The 27,628-nt window shown below is 39.3% G+C and overlaps 1 protein-coding gene across 1 annotated transcript in view; it reads right to left on the bottom strand.

The window, feature by feature from the left end:
* Nucleotides 1-24,218, bottom strand: part of c3a.6 (complement C3a, tandem duplicate 6) — a 36,130-nt gene extending 11,912 nt beyond the window's left edge. Inside the window, exons 1-34 of the mRNA XM_056272075.1 lie at nt 24,148-24,218; nt 23,576-23,771; nt 23,252-23,420; nt 23,066-23,139; nt 22,399-22,487; nt 22,213-22,295; nt 21,585-21,672; nt 21,314-21,416; nt 21,120-21,240; nt 20,516-20,631; nt 20,021-20,167; nt 19,505-19,708; nt 18,352-18,543; nt 18,107-18,259; nt 17,899-18,028; nt 17,752-17,823; nt 17,420-17,614; nt 13,500-13,617; nt 13,260-13,351; nt 13,010-13,149; nt 12,315-12,527; nt 11,056-11,116; nt 10,870-10,956; nt 10,587-10,790; nt 7,538-7,613; nt 7,297-7,456; nt 6,642-6,731; nt 6,405-6,561; nt 4,427-4,590; nt 3,357-3,512; nt 3,181-3,240; nt 3,017-3,107; nt 2,876-2,924; nt 2,657-2,747 (exon numbers count right to left, since the gene is read on the bottom strand). Coding sequence (XP_056128050.1) covers nt 2,657-2,747; nt 2,876-2,924; nt 3,017-3,107; nt 3,181-3,240; nt 3,357-3,512; nt 4,427-4,590; nt 6,405-6,561; nt 6,642-6,731; nt 7,297-7,456; nt 7,538-7,613; nt 10,587-10,790; nt 10,870-10,956; nt 11,056-11,116; nt 12,315-12,527; nt 13,010-13,149; nt 13,260-13,351; nt 13,500-13,617; nt 17,420-17,614; nt 17,752-17,823; nt 17,899-18,028; nt 18,107-18,259; nt 18,352-18,543; nt 19,505-19,708; nt 20,021-20,167; nt 20,516-20,631; nt 21,120-21,240; nt 21,314-21,416; nt 21,585-21,672; nt 22,213-22,295; nt 22,399-22,487; nt 23,066-23,139; nt 23,252-23,420; nt 23,576-23,771; nt 24,148-24,215 — 4,209 coding nt within the window. The 5' untranslated portion in view covers nt 24,216-24,218. The remainder of the gene's footprint in view (nt 1-2,656; nt 2,748-2,875; nt 2,925-3,016; nt 3,108-3,180; nt 3,241-3,356; nt 3,513-4,426; nt 4,591-6,404; nt 6,562-6,641; nt 6,732-7,296; nt 7,457-7,537; nt 7,614-10,586; nt 10,791-10,869; nt 10,957-11,055; nt 11,117-12,314; nt 12,528-13,009; nt 13,150-13,259; nt 13,352-13,499; nt 13,618-17,419; nt 17,615-17,751; nt 17,824-17,898; nt 18,029-18,106; nt 18,260-18,351; nt 18,544-19,504; nt 19,709-20,020; nt 20,168-20,515; nt 20,632-21,119; nt 21,241-21,313; nt 21,417-21,584; nt 21,673-22,212; nt 22,296-22,398; nt 22,488-23,065; nt 23,140-23,251; nt 23,421-23,575; nt 23,772-24,147) is intronic.
* Nucleotides 24,219-27,628: the final 3,410 nt, after the last annotated feature.

Genomic DNA, 27,628 nt, shown 5'->3' with positions numbered 1-27,628 from the left:
TACTGGAGAAAGGTAAACAGCTTAGTTGCAGCAGTCAGCTGTTTAAATTGGATCCGATTCTTCAAGATGGCACGTTAAGGGTTGGCGGAAGACTCAACAAGTCTGCCATGCCAGAAAACGCTAAACATCCAACAATTATTTCAAAGCACAGCAGAGTTGCTACATTGATTTTGAGAGATATACACCAAAGAACAGGACACTGCGGACGCAGTTATGTCTTGGCACAACTGAGATGCAGGTACTGGATCCCACAAGCCAATTCTGCAATTCGAAAGATAATAAACAAATGTACAGTGTGCCGCAGGATTAATGGAAAGGTTGGTGAGCAAAAGATGGCAAACCTGCCGGAAGATAGGCTCTTGCCAGATAAGCCTCCTTTCACAAATACCGGTGTTGATTTCTTCGGGCCGTTTGATGTTAAGCGGGGCCGGAGTACAGTCAAAAGGTACGGCGTGATGTTCACTTGCCTCACTCTCAGAGCGGTGCACATCGAAGTTGCAGATAGCCTCGACACAGACTCCTGCATTAATGCAATTCGTCGCTTTATGTGCAGGAGAGGTCAAGTTACCATCATGCGTTCTGACAACGGCACAAATTTTGTGGCCGCTGAAAGAGAGTTAAGAGAAGCCGTTCAACTGCTGGATAATGACAAGATTGAAAAGGCCTTGCAACCAAAAGGAATAAAGTGGATATTCAACAGCCCAGCCGCTTCGCATCAAGGCGGGGTCTGGGAAAGACAAATTCGGACTGTGCGAAGAATCCTTAACTCCCTTTTGAAAGAGCAAGCAGTGAACGATGATTGTCTTCTGACAATAATGTGTGAGGTCGAAAGCATCATCAACGGCAGGCCGCTTACAACTGTTTCAGATGATGTGAACGACGTAGAACCTCTAACACCCAATCACTTATTGCTGTTGAAATCTCAACCCAACATGCCTCCAGGGATTTTCAACAAAGATGACATGTACACAAGAAAGAGGTGGAAACAAGTTCAATATCTTGTGGATTTGTTTTGGACAAGATGGACGCGTGAATACCTTCCACTTCTTCAGGAGCGCCAGAAATGGCTAAAGCCAAGAAGAAACTTCATGACAGGAGATGTTGTGCTACTAGTGGATAGTTCTTCCCCACGGAACTCCTGGCTCATGGGAAAGGTTGTTGAAACGTTGCCGGACTCCAGTGGAACAGTACGAAGAGTGAAGATAAAGACCAAGACCAACACTCTGGAAAGGCCTGTAAATAAACTGTGTTTGTTGGAAGAGGCAACGTCAGAAGAGTGAAGAAATAAGTTGATAGTTTATGGACATTTAGAAATTGTTTGGCTCTCAGTGTTTAAGTTTATAATTGCTTAGTCCTCCTGCCTATCCAATTAGGGGCCGGGTAATGTAAGAGCCACATAAGGACTAGTTCATCTGAAATAATAATTTTGTTTAAAAACAGTAAAAACTATTTTATGAAAATTCATAAGTAATGTATTGTTTGAAATGCATAATTTAGTAATGTTTAGATCTGATAACATTTCAATATTTCAGCTTCCAGTCAGATAGCGCTACGTCATAGCGTAAGCGATTGGATGTAGTTAGTTTCAGTTTGAAGTTAGAGACGTTGGAAGCAACACAGTTTTTTGACCGTGCGTACCATGTCTATGTATAATTTTATGTTTTGGAAGTAAACTTTTAAAAGGAAGACTTGTTTTGCTCGTGTTTCAAATACTGGTTGTATTTAGACTGACTTCAAAAGGTGGTACAGAAGAATCAGAAGAAACTACCATTTCAAACGTGATAAATAAATGTTAATACCCATATACAAGTGTTTTTGTAATAAGTACACTTGAAATCAACACTAAGTTAAGTGAACTTTATACATTTAAGTACATTAAATAATCGTCAAGTTTGGTGAACTAAACAATTTAAGTCAAGTCTACATAAGCAACAAGTTAAGTAAACTTAAATATGCACGTTTTGGGAGACCCCATTACTCAATTAAATTGGGGGAACGAGTTTACTCAAATCAATTGAGTTCAATCAGCTAACAAAAAAAAAAGTTCTTAAAAGCTTTTTGGTAATGTTCCCATTAAGGGGGCGTTTACATGACAGCTGTTGTGATGTCTGTCTGTGTTCCCCCTGTCTTTGTGCACTTGGTTCAGTCCTGTTCCCTGTTTTCCCGCTCCCCGTTATCTCTATTAGTCTTCCCAGGTGTCCCCGATTAACCACGCCCCCTTGTCATCTTGTTTAGCTTGTTTGCCCTTGTATTTAAGCCCTGTGTTTCAGTCCAGTCCTTGTGAGTTCTTGATGTTGTATTGTGGATGCTGGTTGTTCTGTTCCTGAAGCCTGTTCCCTGTCTGAGTCCTTGTCAAGTTTGGAGTTTGTTTAATAAAGTGTGCTGCAAGTGGATCCTGCTTCTGCCTTGTATCAACCACATCGTGACAACAGCGCTTTCATAGAAAACTTTTTATGTGTTTTGGCCATTCATTTATATGACAATGGCACTTTGGGGTCTTGAAAACACACATTTTCGAAAACGACATCGTAATCGTCTCTGTGTAAACTACAAGAACGGGAATTTGTGAAAAACTGTGACGTCATGCGCATGTTATGTGTTAGTGTTTCTTCACAAAGTGATATGTGGTATTATTCAACTTCTGAATCATTTTTACCTTTGAAAGATCAGTGTCATCTACTTTAAATCCTGTCAGCAGGCCAACATCCAAAACAGACATGGCAGCATCTCTCACTGGGTTCTTGAAACTGCACAGATGGATTAAAACAACACATGTGATCTAACTTTCCATCAGTCCATGCTCACATTCGGCTGAAGATGTAAATCTAACAGTCTTACAGCTGACATATGGATGGACGGATCTGCTTTTACTCACTAGGTTTCAATGGTGAGCAGATAACTTTCAATGGCTCCTGGATGTGACACTGCATGCAATGCAGATTGAGAAGATATAACACTGTTAAACGTCACTAATAAATGAAGAAGACATGAATACAGATGAACTGATCAATCCTACCGTCAAGCTGTTTCTCCATCTTCACACTGAGATCAAACGCATTACAGTCAATTTCTCTCTCTTCAGGCAGGGCGTAATACAGAGAAAACACCTGAGGACAGATCAAGCTGTAAATCTGTTTAAATAACATGTAACTGAAGTCGTGGGCGCTCACGAATGCTCACCGAGAGAGTGGCCATCCCGTTCCCATGAGCAGTGACGTTGAATTTCTGTGTCAGTTTGACCTGTCATGAAAACATTTGACATGTTCAATTATATGTTGCGTGATTTGAAATGAGAGAAATGCATAAGAATTGAAGGGCACGTCTGCATGTCTGTTCACTCATATTTGTTCGATCACCTTGTCTGATCGCGTCACATGCGTGTTGGAACGAGTGAAAGTCCATCTGTTGTGTGTTGTTCTTCCCTCCACAGAGAGTTCAATGTTCAGATTCACGTCCTGCTTCTTCGCTTCTGTACGGTATTCAGCCACGGCCTGGAAAACCATGATGTTCGCCTAAGAGACGAGGCAGAAACATAAACAGCATTCCCTTATTCATGAAGCAAATGCTCCAGTGTTTTAGACCAGGGGTTTTATTAAATACACAGCAAATGCTCCAGTGTTTTAGACCAGGGGTTTTAAATAGGGTCCAAGAAAACATTTAAAACATGAACATAAATATAAAAATAAAAAAGTATTATTATTATATTTTAGAACATGTAATGGTAACACTTTATAATAAGTTCCCATTCTTGAAAGTATTAACTAGCATTAACTAGCATTGAGCAATACATTTGTTACATCATTTATTAACCTTAATTAAATATATAAAAGTCTCCTGAAGTTAGACGAGAGTTCAAGAGATTTCCACGACGCATGCGCGAGAACTGAACAAGAAGTAGTAGAAGAAGAACGTCCTCTTCTCAGTTCTCGCGCATGCGTCGTGGAAATCTCTTGAACTCTCGTCTCAGGCCCACAAGGAAGAAAAGGAATAGTTGAATAAAGTCGTTATTTTTGTTGTTTAGTTGAGCCGCTGTAGTCACTTGGAATATTTAAACATTTTCTTCAATGACTTTTGGGCCGTCGAGTTTCACTCCCTTAAGAAGCCTGTGGAGGAGTGATCCAGCTCTCAAATTTAATCAAAAACATCTTCATTTGTGTTCCGAAGATGAACGAAGGTCTTACGGGGTTGGAACAACATGAGGGTGAGTAATTAATGACTTAATTTTCATTTTTGGGTGAACTAACCCTTTAAACTGGCAACCCGCGTGAGTGTCGAGTCTGAGCAGGAAGGGGCGGGAGAAACAACGTTCTCCGATATTTATAATTTTGACTGCAGCACCGATTTCGAATGTTTGTCATTCTTACATACAGCACCTTTAAACCTAGTCAGCAGGTTTATTTTCATGCAGTAATGATCAGCTCTGTACCTGTGTGGTTCCGCTGGCTCCATAGTGAGCTCTCTGTGCTCTCAGCCAGCGCACGGCCGCTCCGGCGCGCTCGAAGTCCTTCACCTTCACCAGCGCGAGAAGCGCATACCCTGTGGCCTCCAGAGAGAGCTCACGCTGTCCAGGCGCTTGCCAAAACCTACCGGCTGTTCAGAAGACACAAATGGAAAAGGTTGACATGGACACAGGGTTGTTATTTTTTATTTTTTTTAAGTTTATTTGAATACGGACAAGTATGTTACATAAACTCATATTCCATACTACAACATTTTAGCCGAGGCTAATTCTCAATGTTAGTCCCTAGTGGGTCTTTACATAAAATTAAACAATACATGGTTAAAATAAACATAATAATACAGTATAACACAATATACTGTATAGTTATAGTTTTACAAATGTTACAATTCGCCTTTGGCTAAGCCCCGCCCCCCTTAGTTACTGTTGCTACGTCCGACAAACAAACTTCATCTGGGCTCTGGTATCAACATGGCTTATGCTGTGACAGCTCTTCCTGCTGAAATTTTATCAAACTTTAATAAAGCAGCAAATAAAGTGTCCGATAGAAGTAGGCAAAATGGGCTGCAATATACGTTCGAAGGCTATATTACCGACCAGGTGAAACGCAAGGAACAACAAGGCATCCAAATAGAGGCAAAAGCATACCGGTCACAGTCAAAAAATGATCCACCGCATATCCTACTAATGGAGACGGAGGCTGGGACTAACAATATCAAGGAGCAACACTGTTCATGCAAAGCTGGGTAGGTCTCTATTCACTTCTACAATCGTTATTACAAAGCAAACGGACTACGCGAGTATAACGGTGTATTTATTAGCAGCGTGTGCTAGACGACACTTGTCAGGATTTGACTTCGGTTTCGGAAGGGAAAAAACGGACACCCCCCTCCAACCTCTCTGGGAAACGCGTATCTGTGTTACAAATGCCCCAGGCACAACGTTTAACCATATTTTTGATAAAACTACGACGGTAATAGCCGACCGAGACCAAAACTATGAGACGCCTGTGTTAAAGTCAATGGAGCGCTGTGAAAAAGTGTCGGACCTCTGTGGGAGCGCGTTCTTGGCTGCGCTGTGATTGGTCAATCTACATTCTAGGTTGTGGCTTAGCCAAAGGCGAATTTGTTATTTTCAAATCAGTTAGTAATTTGTTTGCCATTTCTGTTTAGGTTAGCAAGTCACCATGAAATAAAAATTAAGAATTCTTTATTTTTCTCTCGCAGTATTTATAAATGATTTATCCGTGTGCAATAAAAAAAAAAAATCATGTTCCCCTCGTAATCTAGAATCAAAATAACTTCCCCTCCCATCTTGCAGCTTCTCTTCTCTGATGACGAGGGCGGGGCAATAACCTGTCACTCACATCAGATCCACCAATAGCAAACCACAACCATCCAATCAATTCCCCACAGACAAAATCAAGCCCCGCCCACACTTGTTCTTGTTTGAAAAGCCGTTTCACTCGGATGTACATCACAATATAGGGAACAAAAGACTATCGTAACTTCTGTTTCATGCCGACTTTAACAATCAATAGTTTTTATTTTTATTTTATTTACAATAATCAATCGCTTACCTCACTGTAACATTTCTAGTATTAGTTTTTCTTCATTTATAACTCAAAACACAAACTGTAGTTATAAAAACACAACTGACACTTAATCAGAAAATGCAGGAAGTGAACAGTGACTGGCTGTTTTACATGTCAATCAAACTGATAGGGTAAAGGATTGAGGGAGTAACTGAAAATACAAAAAGTCTTTTACTCAGAATTTTATCAGTATTTTTAGTCTATTGTCCGTCCTTCCATCCATTATCCAAACCACTTGTCCTATGTAGGGTTGTGGGGTAATGTATTATGTCATTGGTGTGTGTTGGTTTATTTATGTCATGCTTATAGTGGCTGTAGTTGCACTGTTGGTTTGACTGTATTGTCACTGACCTTCGTTCTGGCTGGAATGACTCATCAGGATGTCTTTATTGAGTTTTCCAGCATTGGCTAAAGCATAAGAAGTCATAGCGACAGCATAAGTGCTGGTCAGACTGTGCACTCTCAGCGTCAGGTAATTAACGGCTCTGTTTATACTGCCCTGAAGACTCTAGTATGGAGAGAGAGAGACTCAGTGACACTGATGCGACGTATCATATAGCGCTGTTTGTTTCCAGGAATCACACTTACAGATTCAGTGCAGATCTTACTGCCCTCTTGCAGTGCAACCAGAACGAATGCAGTGAGAGAGGCGTCGCTGTCTTTCCCCTGTACGTCACCCTGGAATTAACATACACTTGAATAAACCAGATCCCAAGCAATTGTTAGGAAAAAACTCAAACATTAGTGTGCCTACTGCAGGATTTAACAGCATATGATGTCTTTCTCTAGAGCTTTTTCTCCAAATCATTTAAAGTTATTATATAAGTTATTATATATTTAAATGAATAACACCCCCGACCCGTCAAAGGAGAAATTATTTTTCTGAAACATAATGAACATTTCACTGCAATTTCAAGTGCTTTATTGTGTTTGACAGCTTTCTCTGGTGGAAATTACATTATTAACATTTTTGGAATTAAATGGCTAACTTTGTCTGGCATTTTATGTAATAAAAATTATTATTATTATAAAATATATTTTATTATATTTGCTTTAATGTTGTTAATAATAAAAAAAAGTCTAGATAAATTATAAATATGTTTTTGACAATGGCTGCAGAGAAGTCGTGCGCTTATTAGTAACGGAATATATCAAAATTAAACTGAGATAAAACAGTGTTATTAATAGCAAAACCTTGTCATTAAATAAAATGTATTTGTTTACTTAATCCAAAATAACGTACAAGCATCTCTTCGTGTATAACGGGTGCGTCTTCTTTAAACGTGCCGTCTGGCAGCTGTTTGTTTATGGCCAGCCACTTGAGAGCGCCGCAGATCACATTCTCCTCTATGATGATCAGATCGCTGGCCATCGCAAACACTTTCGCCACATATGCCGTCAGCCTGTAATGACCAGGAAAGAAGAGGTAAGAAACGACATGTAAATAATTGAGCAGATGAATATGGCAGGAGCGCTCGTCTCACCATGTGCTGCTCGTCGCGCTCATCGAGGCAGCGAACGACCCGTCCTGTTTACGGAAAGTTAGCTCTCGCTGATAACCTTGACAAGAATGATACAGTAAATAACTTACGACTGTATAGCTATTGTTAGCATGATAGAGAATGCAAAATTTAATCTTACATGGTTTTTGAACATTACTTTTTGTCTGCAGTTTGTGTACACAACAACCACCCACTCCTTTTTTATATTCCCCATAAATCAGAAACACTGTCTCTCCTGAAGTCAAAATTATGACATTAAAAAGTTGAAATGACAAAAGTTAAAGTAACAACAGGTAGCTTTTGCTCTCGGGGTCCCCCTACAGTTGGGAAACAGTATTGTCCTCCTCTACTGTCGTAAACTCTGTCATCCTACATGCACGTGCAATTGTTGACAACCACGATAGCCCTGAACACTGTAGGAGGAGGTCACATGCAGGTGTTCTGCTTGCATCGCGTGTGAAATGTCTTCATCCCAGGTACAGTGGCATATATTTCAGCATGTCATATGAATATAATTTCATGGGTTTTATTTTTTTTTCTAACGACAAATGATCGCGATGCTCACGTTTACAAGCCAGCGTCATTATAGTAGCCTAGTCTATTGGTTACCGTTTTACTGGATCTATATGATACTTCAATGCAATGTTTGAGTGGTTGATAATAACCATAAATCGTCAATATTATAATATCAAGCTACCATAAATGAATCTGCAAATTTTACAAATCGATTTGCATTATAGCTTGAGGCAAGACAAATAAACAAATATCACAGACATGTTAGGTATCCTAAAATATGATTTTATTAATAATCTTCCTCCTTTCTTTGTACATGTTGAGTAGACTACACTTTTTAGGTCAAACATTTGCTATTTGCATTTCATCGATTGCAAAGTTCAAATCAGAACGAGAATACTAGCGATAGCTAACCATCAAAAACTAGAAAATCGTTTACTAGCTACCAGATTGATAATTCGCTACTACTCTAGCGAATTAGAGAGGTTAGAGAGAGGCATTCTTTTTTCGATGGGGGGTTCGATGCTCCCTGCACACGCAAGGTCTCTCGCTCGCTTTCTCTCTCTGCCGTCCGCGCGCGTTGGAGCACAGTCTCTGTCTCGCGTGCGCGCTCGCTCTAGATTCCGGGAGATTTGAACTAATTTGCGGTATAACTTGTCGATCACGAGTGGCTCAACAGGTAGATCTATAGATAAACTCATCTTTCAGGGATTTGACCGACCGGGTTGACAATTTAGCGTGAGAAACCGGGGGTGTGGCGTACGTGTGAGCGTGTGAAACCAATAGAGGGGTTTCACGACGCGTCATCAATCCGGAAGTCGGCCATTTTGGAGGCACAGAACGTAAATAATGCCGCTGAACTGAATGGACTCGCAAATTTGGGTGATTATTGCTGCTAAAAAATGGTCGAGTTTTGGTCTGTACCAATCAGTCACATCGGGGAAAAACATGTTGAGTGCTATAGACTGTCAAAAGTTAAAAAAAAAAGAGTGCAAAAACTGATGAAAGAAGGCGTTTGTGGTTGAGAGAGGTACAGCATCAGCTACTGGCGCGCTGGACTACTGGAGGCTGGTATGTAGCCTACTGCTTTTTCCCCACGCTCGTCTGCGCCGGTTTCAGAAATAATAACGTTACTTTTCTGCTCGTCCGGCAATTTGCAACAACACAGCATTGTTTCGGCAGTGACTTTCAGCATGTTTCCTATAAATGACGTTTGCATTTTAAGACATACCACGCGAAATCCGATCGTTCAGACTGAGGCTGATGTCCTGATATGTGATTTGAATAGGATTTCAAACCACATATGGATGTAACTTGAAACGGATTTCATGTGCTTTTTTGGACTGACAATCTGAACGTATCTTATGTCGGGATAATAAATAGATGGAAGAATTGCAGTAATGTTACGTGCTAGAGAAGCTAACTCGTTCGGATCTTTACCACATATTAACTTTAGTTTGTCAAAATGTTGCGCTCTCTCCTGCTTCCCAAGTCCTTCTCTATATGATTTCGCACCTACCACGTGTTTTTTTCGTGGTTTATTAGTGTAACAATGTGTTCAGTAGTACATAAACAGTGCAATCCATGCTGTTGTTTACATCCGAGTGCCTCCATAATGGCCGCGCATCCGGGTTACCGCCCAGAACGTGACGTTGGTGAAACCCCTCTATCAAATGCGGGTGTCTCACGGCCAATGCGTGAGAGTTGGCAGCTCTGCAATGTTGATCCTCGTTCTGCCTTTAACGCGATCACTTTCTCTTTTTCTCTTTTTGCTTTGCTCCGATAAAACCTTTGCTTTCTTGTTTTTCTGTGCTGCTTCGGCCATGACTATAACATTTGGCTCGCACGTCCGATTTTAAGGAAGTGGGGGTGGTGGTGGAAGTGACGTATATACCGTAAAGCAGTCGAATTTTGTAGTTCTCTTTGTTCGCCGGTTACTACCCGAAACCCGAAGTTTAAAAGTACGATTAAGAACGCTACAGACCCCGTCAGGCTATGGCAGACGTGTCATTCAACCTATTGTAAGTCGATGTACCATCACAAGAGACTTGGAAATATATTATGAAGGTTGAAAAGTTACCTGTTGATACTTTAATAAAATTATGACAATCATTTGAGAAGTCGAAATTATGACAAAGTAATAATTATGAATAAAAAGTCGAAATTATGGAATACTAAGTCACTTGAGACATAAAGTCGAAATTATTAGTCATAATATTATAATTAGTCATGGCATTAAAAAGGCGAAATTGTTGCCTTTTAAGTCGAAATTGACAAAGTCAAAAGTTTTTTCTCTCAATTTCAACTTTTTAAATCATAATTTAAAATAATTATGACTTAGTATGTCATAATTTTGACTTTTTTTGTCATAATTGGGATTTACCAAAGCATGATTTATTTATTATGTGTAAATAGGCTTCAATAGGATAAACCTATGCCCCGCCCTTCATTTATACTCATTATATATCATGTTTCTCTCAGAAATGCATCAGATTAAAAGTGAGAGTGGTCAGCTGACCTGTGTTGATATGGTTAATGGCTTCATTACGGCGGTCCATGCCAACAGTCTCCCATTGCTTAGTGCTGTCCAGATAATGAGTGGCAGTGACAGGTAGAGTCATGTAGATCATAGTCTCCTCTCCATCACCGCGGGGCTGGACAATAAACCGGCCCATGAAGTCCCCACTGATGGCCTGCTCGATCATCTTACTGAACTCCTGGCCTTGAGTAACACACAGCAGGTCAGGACTGGATGAGCGGATGGACAAGCAGAATAAATAAGCGTTCGGATTCCTCCTTACTCTTGACTGTGATGTACGTGTTAGCGGGTGTGTTGGGGACCTGAGTGTCTGGTTTGAGACTCCTGACAGACACTTGTTGTACTCCACCTGTCACACAGGTTCAGATTGAAAGAAGAAAAGGGGGATTTGGGGATATTTCGGAGGGGCATTTTTGAATATTTTGGAGGAAAGACTCCAACAACTCACCACTCTTAGCAGGATTGAGCTCGACATTTTTCTCCTGTATCATAGTGAGCACACCCTCAGACTGAAACAAAGAGATTGGGTTTGATCTGTTTAGGGTGTTTGAGTCACATCATGAAATCAAGCTTCTATAATGACAGTAAATGAATGGTTGTCAAGTGTATTGAAAACCAAACAATACATATGTCTTAAATACTTCATAAATTAAAGCAATTATCATATCGTATCTGGCCTTTAATAATGTTTTCAAAATGTTAGTACAAAGATGTTTCCATCATTCAGGGAAAGTTTTATTCTGTAACGGTTTAGTTTGACGTTGGTCTAATGCTTTTTAACCCTCTGGTGCTATTCGCATGTCCGTATATTTTAATTCGATAATGTTTTTTATTTAATATTTTGTATTTTTAGTGGATTTAATGGTACTATATTATATTTACACTGTATTTTTATGGATTAAAAATACAGTGTAAATATAATATAGTACCATTAAATCCACTAAAAATATTATTAAGTTTTTATAAAACTTCCAAAAGTTCTAGTATTTTATGTTTATTGTTATGAAAAATGCACAAAAATACTATTTTAAATATTTATATGAAATATATATGTCAAAAACACGTTTTACTCTAAAACTGAAAAAATATAAAAATAAATCAAAGCCATAAATCTAAACAAGTTGATTTCCAAATTTTAGCGTGATCTCTCATAAAAATTGCTTTCAGTAAGATTTAGTTTGGCCGCAGTACCAAAGGTTTTCACTAGGATGAAATTCGTCTCCCATTCATTTCCAAAGGGTCATATTTGAGGACCATTTAATCTTTTCGAATCATGTCCATGATTTTTTTTGTGTTCACATAGCAAGTGCCAAAACCTTTACCAAGTTCCGTACCATTCCGATAAAGTAAAAAATAAAACTTTTCGGTCAAAAATGACCGAAGAGCATCAGAGGGTTTTACCGTTACCACTTGTTTCAGAATGTTTAGAGAACGTTCAAAAGTAACGTTTCCATAATGTTTGCACAATAAAGGTTCCTTAATAATCACATACTGTAACCGAGACAAAAAAAGATATATTTTTAAAGCATTTTAAAAACCGGACGTTTTGAATGTTCAGGGAGCATTCAGAAATAGCGTTTCCATTTTCGAAGTCCATTTTTAGGTGTCTGAAATATAAATGATAGCAATATAAAGTAGAACTGTTATTGTTGTTTTAAATGCTGTAATTTAGCATATTTATGGGAGGTAGAAGGGAAGTTCACTCACCACCACCCTCAGGATCTTCCTCACTCCATCACTGTAGACAGAGTCATACGCTGCTGCCTTCACATCGATCCAGTGACTGCCCAACTCCAGGGGAATAACCACATACGGGACGGACCTGGAGGACATGGACTCGACCTCCACTTCTGTTTGGTAGGAGCCCTTTCTGCTGGCGGAGCTGCAAATGTGTTCAGTCTCCATGAATTCGAGCCGTGCCTGAAGGAGAAGCCAACAGTTGGACAAATGCACTTACACCAGCGTGTTTTTGAGACTGTCTTTGGTTCACGGCAGTTTTAAGGAAAAAATACTCAGCAATGGTGTTTACTTATGAATTTACACATGGTTTGTCTTAAAGCATATTAAAAACACCACATAGACATACAAACAACATTAAAAGCTTGAATTTCACTACAGGGGGACTTTAAAAAATAAAATGGTGCCGTAGTTGTGGTTAAAGATAGCTTGTTTACTTGTTACCTAAAAACACTTGGAAGCGTTAGCACCTAGTTCTAGTCCTTGCTGTACTAGCCTGGTCCTTGCAAACAACCATGTAAAACCTGTGAACTTGGACTCCCAGAAGTAATGCATGATAAAAACAACTCTAATTTGCCTCACTGGCACATTTATCCTCACGTTAATTGTATCTGACACCACATTGGGTGATTATCGAGGACCAAAATGACTGTGTTACTGTTTACCCTAATTTTCTTCTTGGTGTAGTTGTGAAGGATGGCCCTGATTTGTAGTTGCTCATTGCGCACAGCTGAGAACGGCACCTTCAGGTCAATGAAGAACCTCTTATAAACTATCATCTCGTATGGATCTGCCACACATATGCCTTTGGAGAAAAAGACAGCAATGGAGTATTAGCATGACGCTACAAGTCTAAAACGAGGTGAAAAAAGTGTGTTATATAAGTGTACTTTATCCTAACATAACATGTTTTACCGTGAGATTTTGACAGGCTAAAAGCGAAGATTTGCCAAGTAGTGATGGATTCTTTCAGGTAGATTCTGTGTCTTGTGATCGATGTTGTTCCACTGGGACAGGAGGAAATAGAAAAAGGTTAAAACAGATAAAGAAAGAAATTACCCACAAATGTTGACAGTGCATGTAAGACTATCTAACGAAAAACCATTTCCCATCGCTTCTGTTCATTTAAAATATTTTTTTTAGTCTCGTACTCACCATAACTTGTTATTAGTTGGGCAGAACGGCAGAATCTCCTCTGTCCAAAGCCAGCTCTCTGGAAACTGTGTACGTGATGTGATTTCATCAAAACTCTCATAATAGTCGCTGTCCTCACCTGTCCAGGTTAACAGAAAAAATATATATATATACTGTGAGCAACTAGGAATTCACTTCACTCATTTAATCCATCATCAATCCTGGTGTTTCTTTAGGAAATCTGTAAACTCAAATGAACAGTACTTCCAGTCTTACTTCCTGCTTGAACCTACATAGGTTTGTAACAAATTTGCATAACACCACTGATTGGCTGCCTGCGAACAACATCTATGTTAGCAAGTCTGCAGACAGACAGATGAAGATCAGGATAAAGTTAAAAATAAGAAGTTTTAATAACAATAATCCACAGTGCAAGACAGAAGATACTCCAACAGAATGCTAACGCAAACGAGACCAGAACACCACTGAATGAAGGTGAAGAACTAAAACACACACAGGGTGAATTAACTCATTGACGAACAGCTGTGATAAGGACTAGTGTCCATGGAAGCTGATGTCTGGAGGGAAAATCAAACAAAGGGACACATGTGACTAATGAAAACATACTAAAAGTCCATGAAAGGTAAACTAAACACAAACACAACTGAATAGGTGTAACAGTCTTCTTTGACCCTCAAACACTGTAGTTGTAGCTGAGACTGGAAGAGTTTGATTTGTGTTGTCAACAAGCATCAACAATACACTGTCTTTGCCCTGCCAAAGTAAATCCACTTTGATGCATTCCAAAGGATGATATTGATATGGTAAAACTGATATGATATGATTGATATGGTTTCCGACACATGTTGTAAGTGGTCGACCAATCAGAGCAGAGTAGACCAATCACATCAGCCTGGGCCATCTGACCAATCAGAGCAGAGTAGACCAATCACAACAGGCTGGGTCATCTGAACAATCAGAGCAGAGTAGACCAATCACAACAGGCTGGGCCATCTGACCAATCAGAGCAGAGAAGACCAATCACAACAGACTGGGCCATCTGACCAATCAGAGCAGAGTAAACCAATCACAACAGACTGGGCCATCTGACCAATCAGAGCAGAGTAGACCAATCACATCAGCCTGGGTCATCTGAACAATCAGAGCAGAGTAGACCAATCACAACAGGCTGGGCCATCTGACCAATCAGAGCAGAGAAGACCAATCACAACAGACTGGGCCATCTGACCAATCAGAGCAGAGTAAACCAATCACAACAGACTGGGCCATCTGACCAATCAGAGCAGAGAAGACCAATCACAACAGACTGGGCCATCTAACCAAACAGAGCAGAGTAGACCAATCACAACAGACTGGGCATTCTAACCAATCAGAGCGGAGTAGACCAATCACAACAGAATGGGCCGTCTGACCAATCAGAGCAGAGTAGACCAATCACAACAGAATGGGCCATCTGACCAATCAGAGCAGAGTAGACCAATCAGAACAGACTGGGCCGTCTGACCAATCAGAGCAGAGTAGACCAATCACAACAGACTGGGCCATCTGACCAATCAGAGCAGAGAAGACCGATCACAACAGACTGGGCCATCTGACCAATCAGAGCAGAGTAGACCAATCACAACAGAATGGGCCGTCTGACCAATCAGAGCAGAGTAGACCAATCACAACAGACTGGGCCGTCTGACCAATCAGAGCAGAGTAGACCAATCACAACAGACTGGGCCATCTGACCAATCAGAGCAGAGAAGACCGATCACAACAGACTGGGCCATCTGACCAATCAGAGCAGAGTAGACCAATCACAACAGACGGGGCCATCTGACCAATCAGAGCAGAGTAGACCAATCACAACAGACTGGGCCATCTGACCAATCAGAGCAGAGCAGACCAATCACAACAGACTGGGCCATCTGACCAATCAGAGCAGAGAAGTCTCTCGGAAAAGTGGTGTTTATAGAGAATGCATCATTTATCAAACCATTTCAGAAACTGTGAGAAAAGAGCTGATGCTGCAACTAATATTATGAGAAAATTAAAGTGTTTTTTGACCTTGCATGTAAACCTTTTGTAGTAGACCTCAAAAACAAAATTATTAATCTTTAAAAAAGGGAGGCAATTTGGTTGTTGTGACTGATTTTTATATTATTAGAATCCGGGTGTTTGTCTGTTTCTATTGTCTGTAATTGTTTTATTGCTTGATGCTTGAAATTCGCTAAAGGGATGCATAAAGTATTCATCATCATCATCACCACCATCACTTTAACAAGACCTGCAGTGTTTTATTCCAAATAATTATTTCATTATTAGGCCATACTTAAAAATATTTTGGTTTGCAGTAACAGCAAAAAAAAAAAAAAAAAGGGTCGGTAGGTAGGTCTATATTTTTTTTTTTCAAGATTCAATGTAAAAAAAAAAGGATAATTTTGGTCATGGTGATTAGGTCGGTATGAATTTAAACAAATTTGCATATCGTGACGTCACTGACTGGGTCTTCAACCCCCATGCCTTCGGGCGCACCATTGCGAACCTCATTCTTATAGACCACAAACAATTTGAAATCTTTGTAAAAAAAAAAACATATTTATTGCATTTAATTCCAGCTGCATTCATTTGGAAAAAAATAGGCAGAATCAAAAAAAAAAAAAAAAAAGGAGCCACTAGATTTCAATGAAAGTGGATTTTCAGAGGGAAACAAATACATTAAAATGACTAATCTCACCAGCGCCGCGCCGACCAATAAAACAGCGCGTTTGGCACCATTCGTTTACATTTGACCCATACTGTTACAAGCCCCCTTTCTGGTCTAGGGGCAGGAAAGGAGGGTAACAAAAAGTTGCAGGGAGAGAGTGAGAGATTTGACCCATAAACATCTGCTATTATTAACGGAAATCAGTGTGGTCAAATAGCTAGGCGCATTGTAGGAAACTATAGGCCGATTAAGTAGTCCTGACATATTATGGAATGGTCGATTTTCTTTTGTGCAATTTAGTACATTTCGGTATGGGATGTGCTGTTTTATTGGTCAGCGCGGCGCTGGTGAGATTAGTTCGCGCCGCGCTGACCATTGGCTGACGCAAGCAAACACTTCTCCTGCGCTGTCGAGTCTGTCGCGACTCGCGCGGCTCGCGGCTCGGTCTATTGAGCCACGCAGATTACAAGTCAGCGCAGCGCGAACTCTGTAACACACCGCGCCGTTTCGTCCCCCTTTCGGTGTGTTTGGCTTCCCACACTTATGTGTGTTTGTTTGTCAGAGCCTGCAGTTGCTGTGTGACGCGCGTTCGCGGTGGGCATGTCATGACGAGCTGGACGGGCTCCGAGAAAAGGCCGTTAACATCGATTCCCTATTTGACCATTAAGAATTTTGAATAATGAGCGACTAAATGTAGGCTCATACAGACGTATTTCACAAGCAGCCGCGCCACAGCCATCATCACCGAGCGCGAACCATTGACCGTGAATGAAACGAAGCGAACGCACAGGCCATAGTGTGACATGCGTAAACCAATGGTGTAAACATAATCATAATAGATGACGCCACGGGTTTTTATTTAAAAGAAAGAACGTAGCCTACGCAATTTATATTCACAATACTTACTATAATAAATGTATATTATTTTATTGCATTTGTATTAGTTGTTTGAAGAGTAAAAAAAAAATCGGTCGGTCTTAATGCAAGTTTACAACCGGCAAGTCGGTCGGACTAAAAGGGAAAAAAATAATAATAATTGGGTCGGTCCTAATTTGACAGGGTCGGTCGGGTTACGGCAAACAAGAATATTTTTAAGGATGGCCTTAACTATTTTATTGACATCTTATATGCATCTTGTAAAGAAAATGGGTTCGTTACCCTGTGGAAACATGACACAGTGTTAAGATCATGAGTTTGACAATCAACTGAACAATATTTAAAAACATACTCCGAGCCAGAATCATCTCCTCCTCTCCGGCCTCCACACTGCGAGCCACCACGTCATTACAGCAGTGCAGGAAGGCCCGGACACATTCCTCTCCGTCCACGATGTACATGGCTCTTCGTTCACAGGTGTAGCCGAGTTTATTATCCCTCATGCCATCCACACAACACTTCCTCAGATCACCAGAGTACTGACCAGCTGAAAAGACAAAGACAATCAGAAGAACTGCTGAAGAACGAGTAACTGGAGCTATTCATTCATCATCTCCCTCCAAATCATTTACTTTCATCCTTTACTGTCTGTCAAGTATAAGAAAAGCTCCAGCTTCTTCTCACCCAGTATAGTGGTGACCCGCTGAGTACTCTCAGCTCTTCTTCTTCTCTTTGAGGGGACGGGACACTCTGGTACTAGAGGATGTTTAAATAACAGGCTAAGAGATTTGTACAGCTTTAGAAAACTGAAAGAACATTATTTATATATACCAGTTCTGGTGTTGGTTCCTCCTGCAGTGCTGGACTCAAACATCAGACCTGAATCACTGAAAACCCCCATACTGTCCCTTCCACCTCCTGCCGTACAGCCGGTGTCATGCTTCTCTACAATGTCGTAAATCTAAAGCAGCAAACAGATCATTTATAAGACAATCACAAGCGTTCAATGCCTGTTGAGATGTTGATGTAGGACCTCCACCTTCATCTGAGTGAGTCTGTTCTGGGTCAGTCCATGCACAGCTTTATCCACCGCCACCAGCCCAACTTTAGCTCCAGGATCTCCAGTTATCAGCAAGCTGAACTCTTCTCCAGGCTCGTAGATCGGTCGAGGCTCCTTCACCTGAACCTTCAGCTGTGAAACACAAGAAACACTAAGGACCCTACTGGAAGAATCTACTGGACCCTAGTAGTATCTATTCCTGCTGATAATGGTTGTTGACCCACCGTTCCCATGCACGTGTCCTTCACGTCCACCCAGACTGAATCAGACACCACCTCAGACGAGCCCACATGATAATAAGCCACAAAGCGGAAGGACGGCACCATGTCTTTGGTTACAGGTAGAGACAGAGTCACTAGAGCTTGTCCTTTCCTCTTAAATCTGCTTGCTTGAACAATCTGACCTTTACTTAAGATCTGGAAATGAGAGGGAAATTTGACATTTAACCTTGACATTCATGCAGTAGGTTTTATTCTTCTAGTAAATGAATATTTATTTTTATCAACTGATATGCCAATTAAAGGTGGGGTATGTGATTTTCTTTTTTGACCCTTTTTTTTTCAAAATCACTTGAAATCCTATTCCTAGCCCACTTACAGCCACTGAGTTAGAAGCACAGAAATGAAAATTAAGCAATTTAATCATCTGTGGAACGGGCATGACTCGAAAAACTCCAGCCAATCATTTCCAAGACCACCTAGAATCATTGGACAGTCAGTGCGTCAATCAAACTGTCGAACCATACCCCCCTCCCCCTCGCGCACGTGTCCCCTTTGTGCGCATACTCAAAGCTGGTGACCCAGTCACACTAAGTGCAAGTCGCCCCAGTACAGAGAGAGAGAGAGAGTAAGTGCAATCTCACGCATCTGAGTTTTGCAGTTGATTGCACGTCCATGTTCTTCGAATGGGTGGAGTCAGGGCCAGCGGTAGGTAGGACCTTTTGATTTGTGTATTTTCAAAATCTGCCAGACGTTTTGCAAATCCCATACCCCACCTTTAATTATTCAATTAATCAATGAATACTAAATTTGCATTACAGAAAATGGTTTTAGAATTCAACGTATAGTTTGTCTATTGTAACTCTGTCTGATTGAGACTTTGGCACGTGATCAGTTTGTGCTATTTTTGGATTGTTGGTCTATATAATATGTACAATATTTAAATGCTTTTCTAATTCACTTATCCATTAGATGGCACTTTTCAGAGCAAATTCATGCTCTATTCGTTGCGACATTTGGTTCAAAAATGCATAATTTTTTGTGTGATTGATTAATCAACAGCATTGCTATGTGCTAGCATGTATCAGTGGTAACAGGATATTGATGCTTTATAATTAATTTCAATTAGGCCACAGACTGAAACAGGTCTGTCTCTCACCATGTAGGTGAAATCTTGATCTCGGACTCCTGGACTTCTGCCCAGGTTCAGATTGACTTTCATTTGATCACCGATCTCAAACACTGGAGTATCGATGCCGACGTGCAGGTAGTTGTTGGAGCCGCCTTTGGTCTTGTAGGCCTGAGCCGTCATCTTCTTCACTGCCTGCTGGTCGTCATCTAATTTTGGGTCTTTGGTTTGCACCTGGAAGTGAAGAGATTGATGATTTGATGCTATTCTAAGCTAAAAAACAAACAAACATAAAATGACAAGAAAAACGACAAATCAAAAGAGCCTAAGCTTGTGTCCAGGGCTGGTCTCTATTGATTAGTGTTAAAGACCAGCTTAAAGCAGTCAAGACCAGTTTGACCAGACTATAAGACAAGCTAGACTAGCTTAAACCACATAAAACCCACAAGCAATCTTAGGCTGGTTTAGGAAGAGTTATTTTTTTCAGTAAGCCTGAGACAAATTCAAACTCAGTATCTCAGTTATAAATCAGAGATCAGGTCTTACAGTGATCTCTAGTGCGGAAGATCCTTCGTGAGAATTGACTGTAAGCTTCGCAATGCCATTGGCTCTCGTTCGGCCTCTGACCCCTCCAGGATTGACCTCCACTTCCACATTTTCAGCAGGCATCTTGTCAGGGTCTGTTAGATAAACCTATGAAAACATCAATTATGTTTTTGCTAGACCTGATTGACTGTTTCTAAATGCCATTTAATGGTGTGTTCATGTTGGATAGACGTATTAATGAGTTTAAAGTACATGATTGGCACCACAGAATCGTAATAACAAGTGGGGAAAATAAGTCAAAAGAGTTGGAGGCAATGATAACATGGCGGACAATGGATGAAAAAAAAAACATGGCGGACAATGGATGCAGCGCATGTAGTTGCTTGATCTCATAATCATGAATTACAGTAACAGTAGGCCTATTAGTGTATTTTTTCAAATTCTTTATGAATATAGACTTCTTATTCTTTTTGCAAGAACTGAAATATTTCATACGGAGACACTGAAGGGCATCCCAGGTTTGAAGAATTGTGGTGTTCTTTCGAAGTGGATGGTGTACGGTGACGTCACGATCTGAATGCCTTTCCTCTGAGCTTCCACCATTTCACTGCCTGAAACACACATCAAATTGTGACTAAAATTGTATAATATTATATAATATATTTAAAATCAATATAAAATAAAATAATAACATATACATTTATTTTATTTGATCTTTTTAAACATAATAGTCTGACAGTTGGAGTTGTTTTTCCGCATCTCACGCCATTAGTGCTGTGTTTTGCAAGACTTTTCGGTGTAAAATTAAAAATAGTTACAGTAGAATTGAAAAACCTTGAGATCCTACTGTGCAAATACAGATTTTATGTACGGCTTAGAGAGTGTATTGCATTATTTAGTAAAAACTATATATATTTTTTTTTTTTTTTTTTTTTACATATTCACACTAAATAAATGCATTACAGTATTTTACTTTTTTTTCTTTTTTTTACATGAAATGCCACTTTTTAGGGCTAAATTCATGCTCTATTTTTTTGTGACATGGCTCAGAAATGCATAAATTACTGTAGATTGGCACTGCACTTTTAATTACACTTACCAGTGTCAGTTAAAACGCTGGCTGAAATGTAGATCGATCGTCCAACCAGTTGGCCGATATCTGGGAAGGTCTGAAGTATCGTCTCCTTTGTCAGCTTGGCAGTTCCTTCTCCATCTGATATCTGTGTTTTATGTAAATGCCATCACTTTGGCTGCATCACTTTAATTCCCTGTGTTTTCATCTGGGAAGCTCACCTGAACTCTTTGAAGTGAGGAAGGAATACTAGTTTTCCTCTCAACTTCCATCACACCAAACACCACAAACGCATGTCCGTTCACGTTGTTTCCATGCAAGTACCTAGACAAACAGACTTCATGTGTGACATTAGGATTGAAGTGCTTTGGTAAGTATACAACTTTATGGAGTAAACACAGCAAATGTGGGAGAATATGAAATTAAACGTATATCAATGCTTGGAGAGAATAATAAAACATAGATCAAGAGACAAAACAATTAAAGCCTTACCTGGCTTCAATGCTAACCGTCAAGCTAGCATCTTTCACACCGAAGAACGACTGACTGGGTGATAACGTGACTTCATAAGTGGGAAGCACTATAATAATAAACCCACATAACAATAATGAACACTAGAAAGATGACCATGCGTACGCTGTCGGTTACAAAAGTCAAATGTCACACTGCAAAATCTGCCGTAAATCGTTTATGTAAGAGGAATAAGAAATATCTGAAAAATTTATATCAGTACCATTGTTGTCATTGTTAACTAAAACTAAAACTATTAAAAACATTTTCGGTAACTGAAATAAAGCTGATGAAATTAGATGAAAAACTTTCAGTTGAACTAAAACTGAAATAAATATAAAGCTAAATGGCAAAAGCACATTACAAAATTACTAAAACTTAACCTAAAATGAAAAATATTACATTAAAGCAAAAGAGACACTATAGCCAAATATAAAGACATTCTCAAATTCATGTGTTGATGATCTATTAAATAATAATAAAAAATGAAATGTGAAAGATATGTATTTTTTACAAGTGGTCTCAGATTTGTTCGGTCCAACTGTATATATGAGGTATGTCATTTGTTATAAAACAACAAAAATATAATAAATATAGATAAAGCTTCTACCATATTCTTTGACTTCGAAGTCAGCAGTGTAATTCTTTTGCGGCGTGTTTGCGAATCTTGTGACCACCTTCCAGATCCCAGGGCTACAAATATAAGCAGATCAAAAACAGATGATTACAGACCTGCAAATTAATATCCTTTTCTCCTCTCGACAGTCTCAAGTCTCAGTTTTCAGCATGAACACACCTGGCAGGCTGAGGTACGGCATATTTCCCTGATCTAATCCCTTGTTGTGGAAATATGGTTTCTCTCATAGTTGTGATGCCTTGAGGATCCTTCAAAAAAAAGAAAGAAAAAAAAAGATTAATAATCATATATAATTTTAATTATAATATTTTTGTTTCGTTATAATCATATAGCTAATTATCAGCAGCGAGAACAGATTGTGCACCATAAAAACAAAACCAGTAACATTTACATTTTTCACGAAAAACAGCAGTTGCCAGAAATTTACCGCAAAAAATACAGTAGCAACAATTTAGGTATTACGGATTTAATTTAAATTTACAGTAAAAAAATATATATATATTTGATTATCTGATATCATTTTAATATTCCAACCAACTGAAGTACTAAAATCTGTTTTGTACCTTTATAATAAACTGACAATCACCCAAAAACATATGTGGGAAAAAGTTTTTCCACAAACAAATAAATAATAATATAAAATGTAACAAATGCAAAACACCATCATGGTAAACCACATGACACTAAAATCATTACATAAACATGAATTTAACAGTAAATGCTATGATAAAAACCTTTTAGGTAAAATTTTATGTTGTTTCGATGACTTTTAAAGTGCATGAATCATTTTTAGGAAAGTTTTAGTGCAGTTTTCTTTTCACAGTACCATGATTTCCACTGATATTCCAGCATGTTCAAGTGGTTTCAGACCAGGCGTCAGCGAGAAGATCCTGTACTGAACTGCAGAAATGATATTTTATCTTTTTTTCCCCTTTTTTTTACAGACGTTGTTTATTTTGTGCTTTGCATCATGACATTTAAGGGGGTATCTAATGCTGAAGCTGTTTCTTACCTGTGCTAGCAGGCGTGTAGATGGGCTTGTCTGTCTGTACAAATATATATCCAGACTGGAATGAGACCATGACCACTTTCTCCAGAGTGTGGGATGGAAACTGAGCTTGTAAATACACATACTGCTTCTCCAGAGGATCTTCAGAGAAATAGTCCCTATCACTGGGAATCTGAACAGCAGTACATAATAATGAAAGATCTACAACATGTATTAAAACAAACTAACTGTAAATAAAATAGAAGATTGTTCAAATATGAAGTTTGCCCTCTGATGAATGACACACATATGCTTACATAAGGACAAAGTATGTCAGAGTGGCATCACCTGTATATCTGTAAGGATCTGGTAATTGTTTTCTCCAGTCAGTGTCACTGTTTTGGACAGTATTTCCAGGTTCTTCTTTGGGTGGTTCTTCACTGAGATCCTCACGTTCAGATCTCCTCCAGAGTAATCCTGAGCCTCCACAAACACGTTCTCTGAGGAACCCACTCTCAGCAAATTAGGAGCTGACAGAACAAACCTGAGGAGATCAAATCAAAAAGCTGTAAATCCTGAACACACGAGGGGCACTGGTCTAGTTGTCACTTCCAGTGAATATTTAGCATGGTTGGTTTATTTTTTTAAATGAATTATCAGTATAGAAGGATAGCTTAAAATTTCACTGCTATGCAGACAAAAAAGATACATTGAACACATGTTGATAATTTGTGACAACATGCCCGAATATAATATGGCACAGAGTCTCACTATGTGGGACGGGGCAAGTTGTCACATAAAAAAAGCTGTACAGGCAATATTAACTAAACTTATAGGTACTAAATTAACTAAACTAAACAACCTCGGTCTCACCAAATAATAAGTAACCTATTCATTAAAACGATTTGTTTAATACTCACAGCGGGTCACACAGTGTGAGGAGGGGTGAGGAGAGAACAACAGTCAGACACAGCAGCTTCACCTCCATCGTCTGATCTCTCTCTGTGTGTGTGTGTTTGTGTAAGTTCATGTTTGTGCAGCTCTGATAAACTCCTCCCATTAGTAGCTCAAATTGCACTCGAGCGTGTCAGTTATAATAATAATGCGATTGAATATTACATAATGCGTTCAATGTAGGGGAGAGTAAGGAGTCCCCTACTGCACACCGCGATTTCTTTTCTTTAAAACAGCTTTTTAAAACTGATGAGGCAGATTTCAACAAATCTTCAACAAAAGGAATCTAAAAAGAACGACTTTAACCATAAAGGTTTCTAACTTCATTCTCAAGAGCTCAGAACATCCTTCATTGACTTTTTAATAAATGCTGTTTTTTTAAATTGCATTTTTTTTATTGCATCACATGTTTGTAAAAACACATATAATGTACAAAAACAAACAACAATATCCTTATATTAAAAATGACTTTGTTAGCAGTTTTTGTTACCCCCAGCTGATGAACGGTAAAAACACTGACAGCCAATCAAAATCCTCCCTCATAAAGCGCGCTGCCGCTGAGGTAACTTTGAAATTAAACAGTTGTTTGTCTGTTGGTGTGTGGATGCAATCGGAAAAGTCTACTGTTTTCGTTCTTTCTGTAAACCGAATTTAAATTCATAAAACCTTAGTCGTTGTCAATCTAACGGTTACTTTGATCAGAAAAGAGATTCTTACGGAGCTTTATGGGGGAAAGAACAGAGTTCACTGCAGCGAGATTTCCCGTAAATGACCTGCACTGTTGTGCAAATGCAACCTTTGGTAAGTCTGCTGCTCTTCTATTGATCAGTCCGGGTTGGAAAACATCCCAGTATTAAACTGGATTATGCTGTTAAACAAAGTTATTTTGGGGTTTTCCCAGAATTGTGTTGAATTATTATGCTGTGAGATTTACTTTTACGTCCACGATTCAAAATTAGTTGTAACGTTACAAAACCAAAACAGATTAGCCTATGATGGATAAAACTCTCTGTAAGGAGTTTAAAATTCTCTAGCAACAATTTAGTGACAAACAAATGTTCTCCCCATTTATTTTTTAGGACTGAAACCCTGTGGTCCAATCCGTCAAATGAAAGAAGGCAACTCCTGAGGAAAATGCTTTCAGATTTCCAAGGTAGGTCTACCATACCCAGCTAACAATGACCTGGCGGTCCACCAGCGTTTTTTGGGCGGCACAAAGTCAGCGGCTTGACACGGTCGGACCTCCGGCGGCACGCCATTGGCAAAACGACCAATCTGAAAATGCGGTCGGTCCGCCAGCGTTTTTTGGATGGCACGCCACCAGCGGTTTTCCGCGGCTGGGCCACCGTCGGCACACCAGTGGCAAGCCGATAGTCGGTCCAGTGTTGCTGAGCACTTACAGGACATCTTTAATTTATAAATGTATATTTATTTTAATTAATTTTTTACAGTTAAAAAGAATCTGAAAGCACTGAATAAAAGAATTGTGAAACTGACATAGCTGCAGTAGCTATATCAAAAGCAAAGTGTAGGTGGTATAAAAAATACTGCCTATAAGCACTTTTAGCACGCTTTCAAATGAAATATGGGGCTTGAGTGTTCGTAAAAACAATAATAAAAAAATCTGAAATTATAAAACTGCCACAATTGTCCCACGGCCACTATCACGTACTGGAGTGGTAATTTGCACCTATGAACGGGTCATATAACTTCAAAATAAGTTTTAAATTCATGATTTAATAATGAGATTTTTATTCAAGTAAGGTTCTGATTCTAGATGTTTATGTTTGTAAATGCTGCGTGACTTGACGCGTTTTAATGGACGTGCGCGTGAATATTCGAGTCGCCTTCAAACACTGGAGCAGAGATTGGTTACCATGGAAACGGCGCAGGACGCGTCACCAGTGCAACAGACAAGCAGCAAAACTCCGACTCTCGCTGTTGATTTCACTGCTTTCAGGTGAGTTTAGTCTCTAAAATCACACAAATAATACACACAACTGTTCTTGACACTTCTCTTACTTGTAATTGACACGCTTCTGTTGAATATTTACTTTATAGAAATGGTTTAGTGTCTTCGAGAAAGTCCGTTAGCATCTCAACCGTTTTCAGAAGAGGTAGGCTAACTTTATAGCTTGAGCTTTTGTTTATGAAGGTTTGGGCTTTTAATCGCATCTTATGTGTAGATGAGAAGTTTTGATAGTTTTGTAAAGATTTTGCTTGGAAGTGAGCTAATTTATTTAACATAAACGTATGTATTTAACATAAAAGTACTGTTAATCGATGACGTCGCTTACACGGCTGAAACTAGCTCAATGGTTAATATATATTGATAAAAATTGTTCTGTGATTTCAGCAGCAACAAAATAATCCCTCTACAACAGAGGGAAAGTTCCACGACTTCAACATTTCTGAAGAAAGCTGCTGCTGGAGAAGTGGGAAACACAGGTGAAGTGAGGAAGCTCATTAAACAACCTCATATCCATTTTTTCACTATATTTTTCACCTACATCACCATGCATCTGTTCTCATTTTTTAAATTTCTCATATTTAAATTTTTTATTTGTGTAATTTATTTTAAGGTTTTGACATCCAAACGTAAGTTACACTGTATGAGCAATATTAACCCTCATTTTGTGTTTGGGTCATTTTGACCCAGAGAAGATTTTATTTTTCCCTAAAATACTAGTTAATGTCATCGCATTGGACTGAAACTTGGTGACTTTGTTCACAAAGGGTATAATTAAGTTATATATCTATGCACAAACTGGTTTTAGCCTGCAGTGACCCTGTTTCAAAAGAATCTTTCTTTCATGTTCTTAGTTTCATCACAGTTTTCAGACAAAATATTATGACATTGTGTTTTGGGACTAAAATGTAAAAATATAGATGTTATAGCACAGACACATATAAATGCTTCAGTGTCTTGCTTGGCAATCATTTTGTAGCAGCACAATGGCGAAGAAGCTCTCTGTGCATGATGTTCTTCATCAGATCGTTGATCGAGACACCAGTGAGGAGGAGGCGATGCAGGATGAATCTTGCAGTGAAGGAGCATTAGAAGATGTATCAGAAGAAGAAGCCACCATTGAGCTACAGACCTTGAAACCACTGATGAGCAGCATCTTCTGATGATGAGGGCCAGCTGATGCAACGGTTACATTCTGGTCGAAAGATGTAAGTTTGTCCTGGTCTTCATCCCCACGAGGCAAGGTAGTTTTTCTTCTGAGATTCATCCTCACTAGAATCTCGATCAACGATCTGATGAAGAACATCATGCACAGAGAGCTTCTTCGCCATTGTGCTGCTACAAAATAAATGACAAGCAAGACACTGTGAATCATTTATATGTGTCTGTGCTATAACATCTATATCTGTAAATTTTCATCTTTTTCTGTGTGAGAACATCTAGTCCCAAAACACAATGTCATAATATTTTGTCTGAAA

This window comes from Rhinichthys klamathensis, unplaced genomic scaffold, assembly GCF_029890125.1.
Source record: "Rhinichthys klamathensis goyatoka isolate OS25496 unplaced genomic scaffold, OSU_Roscu_1.1 h1tg000330l_1, whole genome shotgun sequence".
Lineage (NCBI taxonomy): Eukaryota > Metazoa > Chordata > Actinopteri > Cypriniformes > Leuciscidae > Rhinichthys > Rhinichthys klamathensis.
Note: the sequence above shows the minus strand (reverse complement) of the source record. Positions and strands in the feature narration are given on the sequence as shown.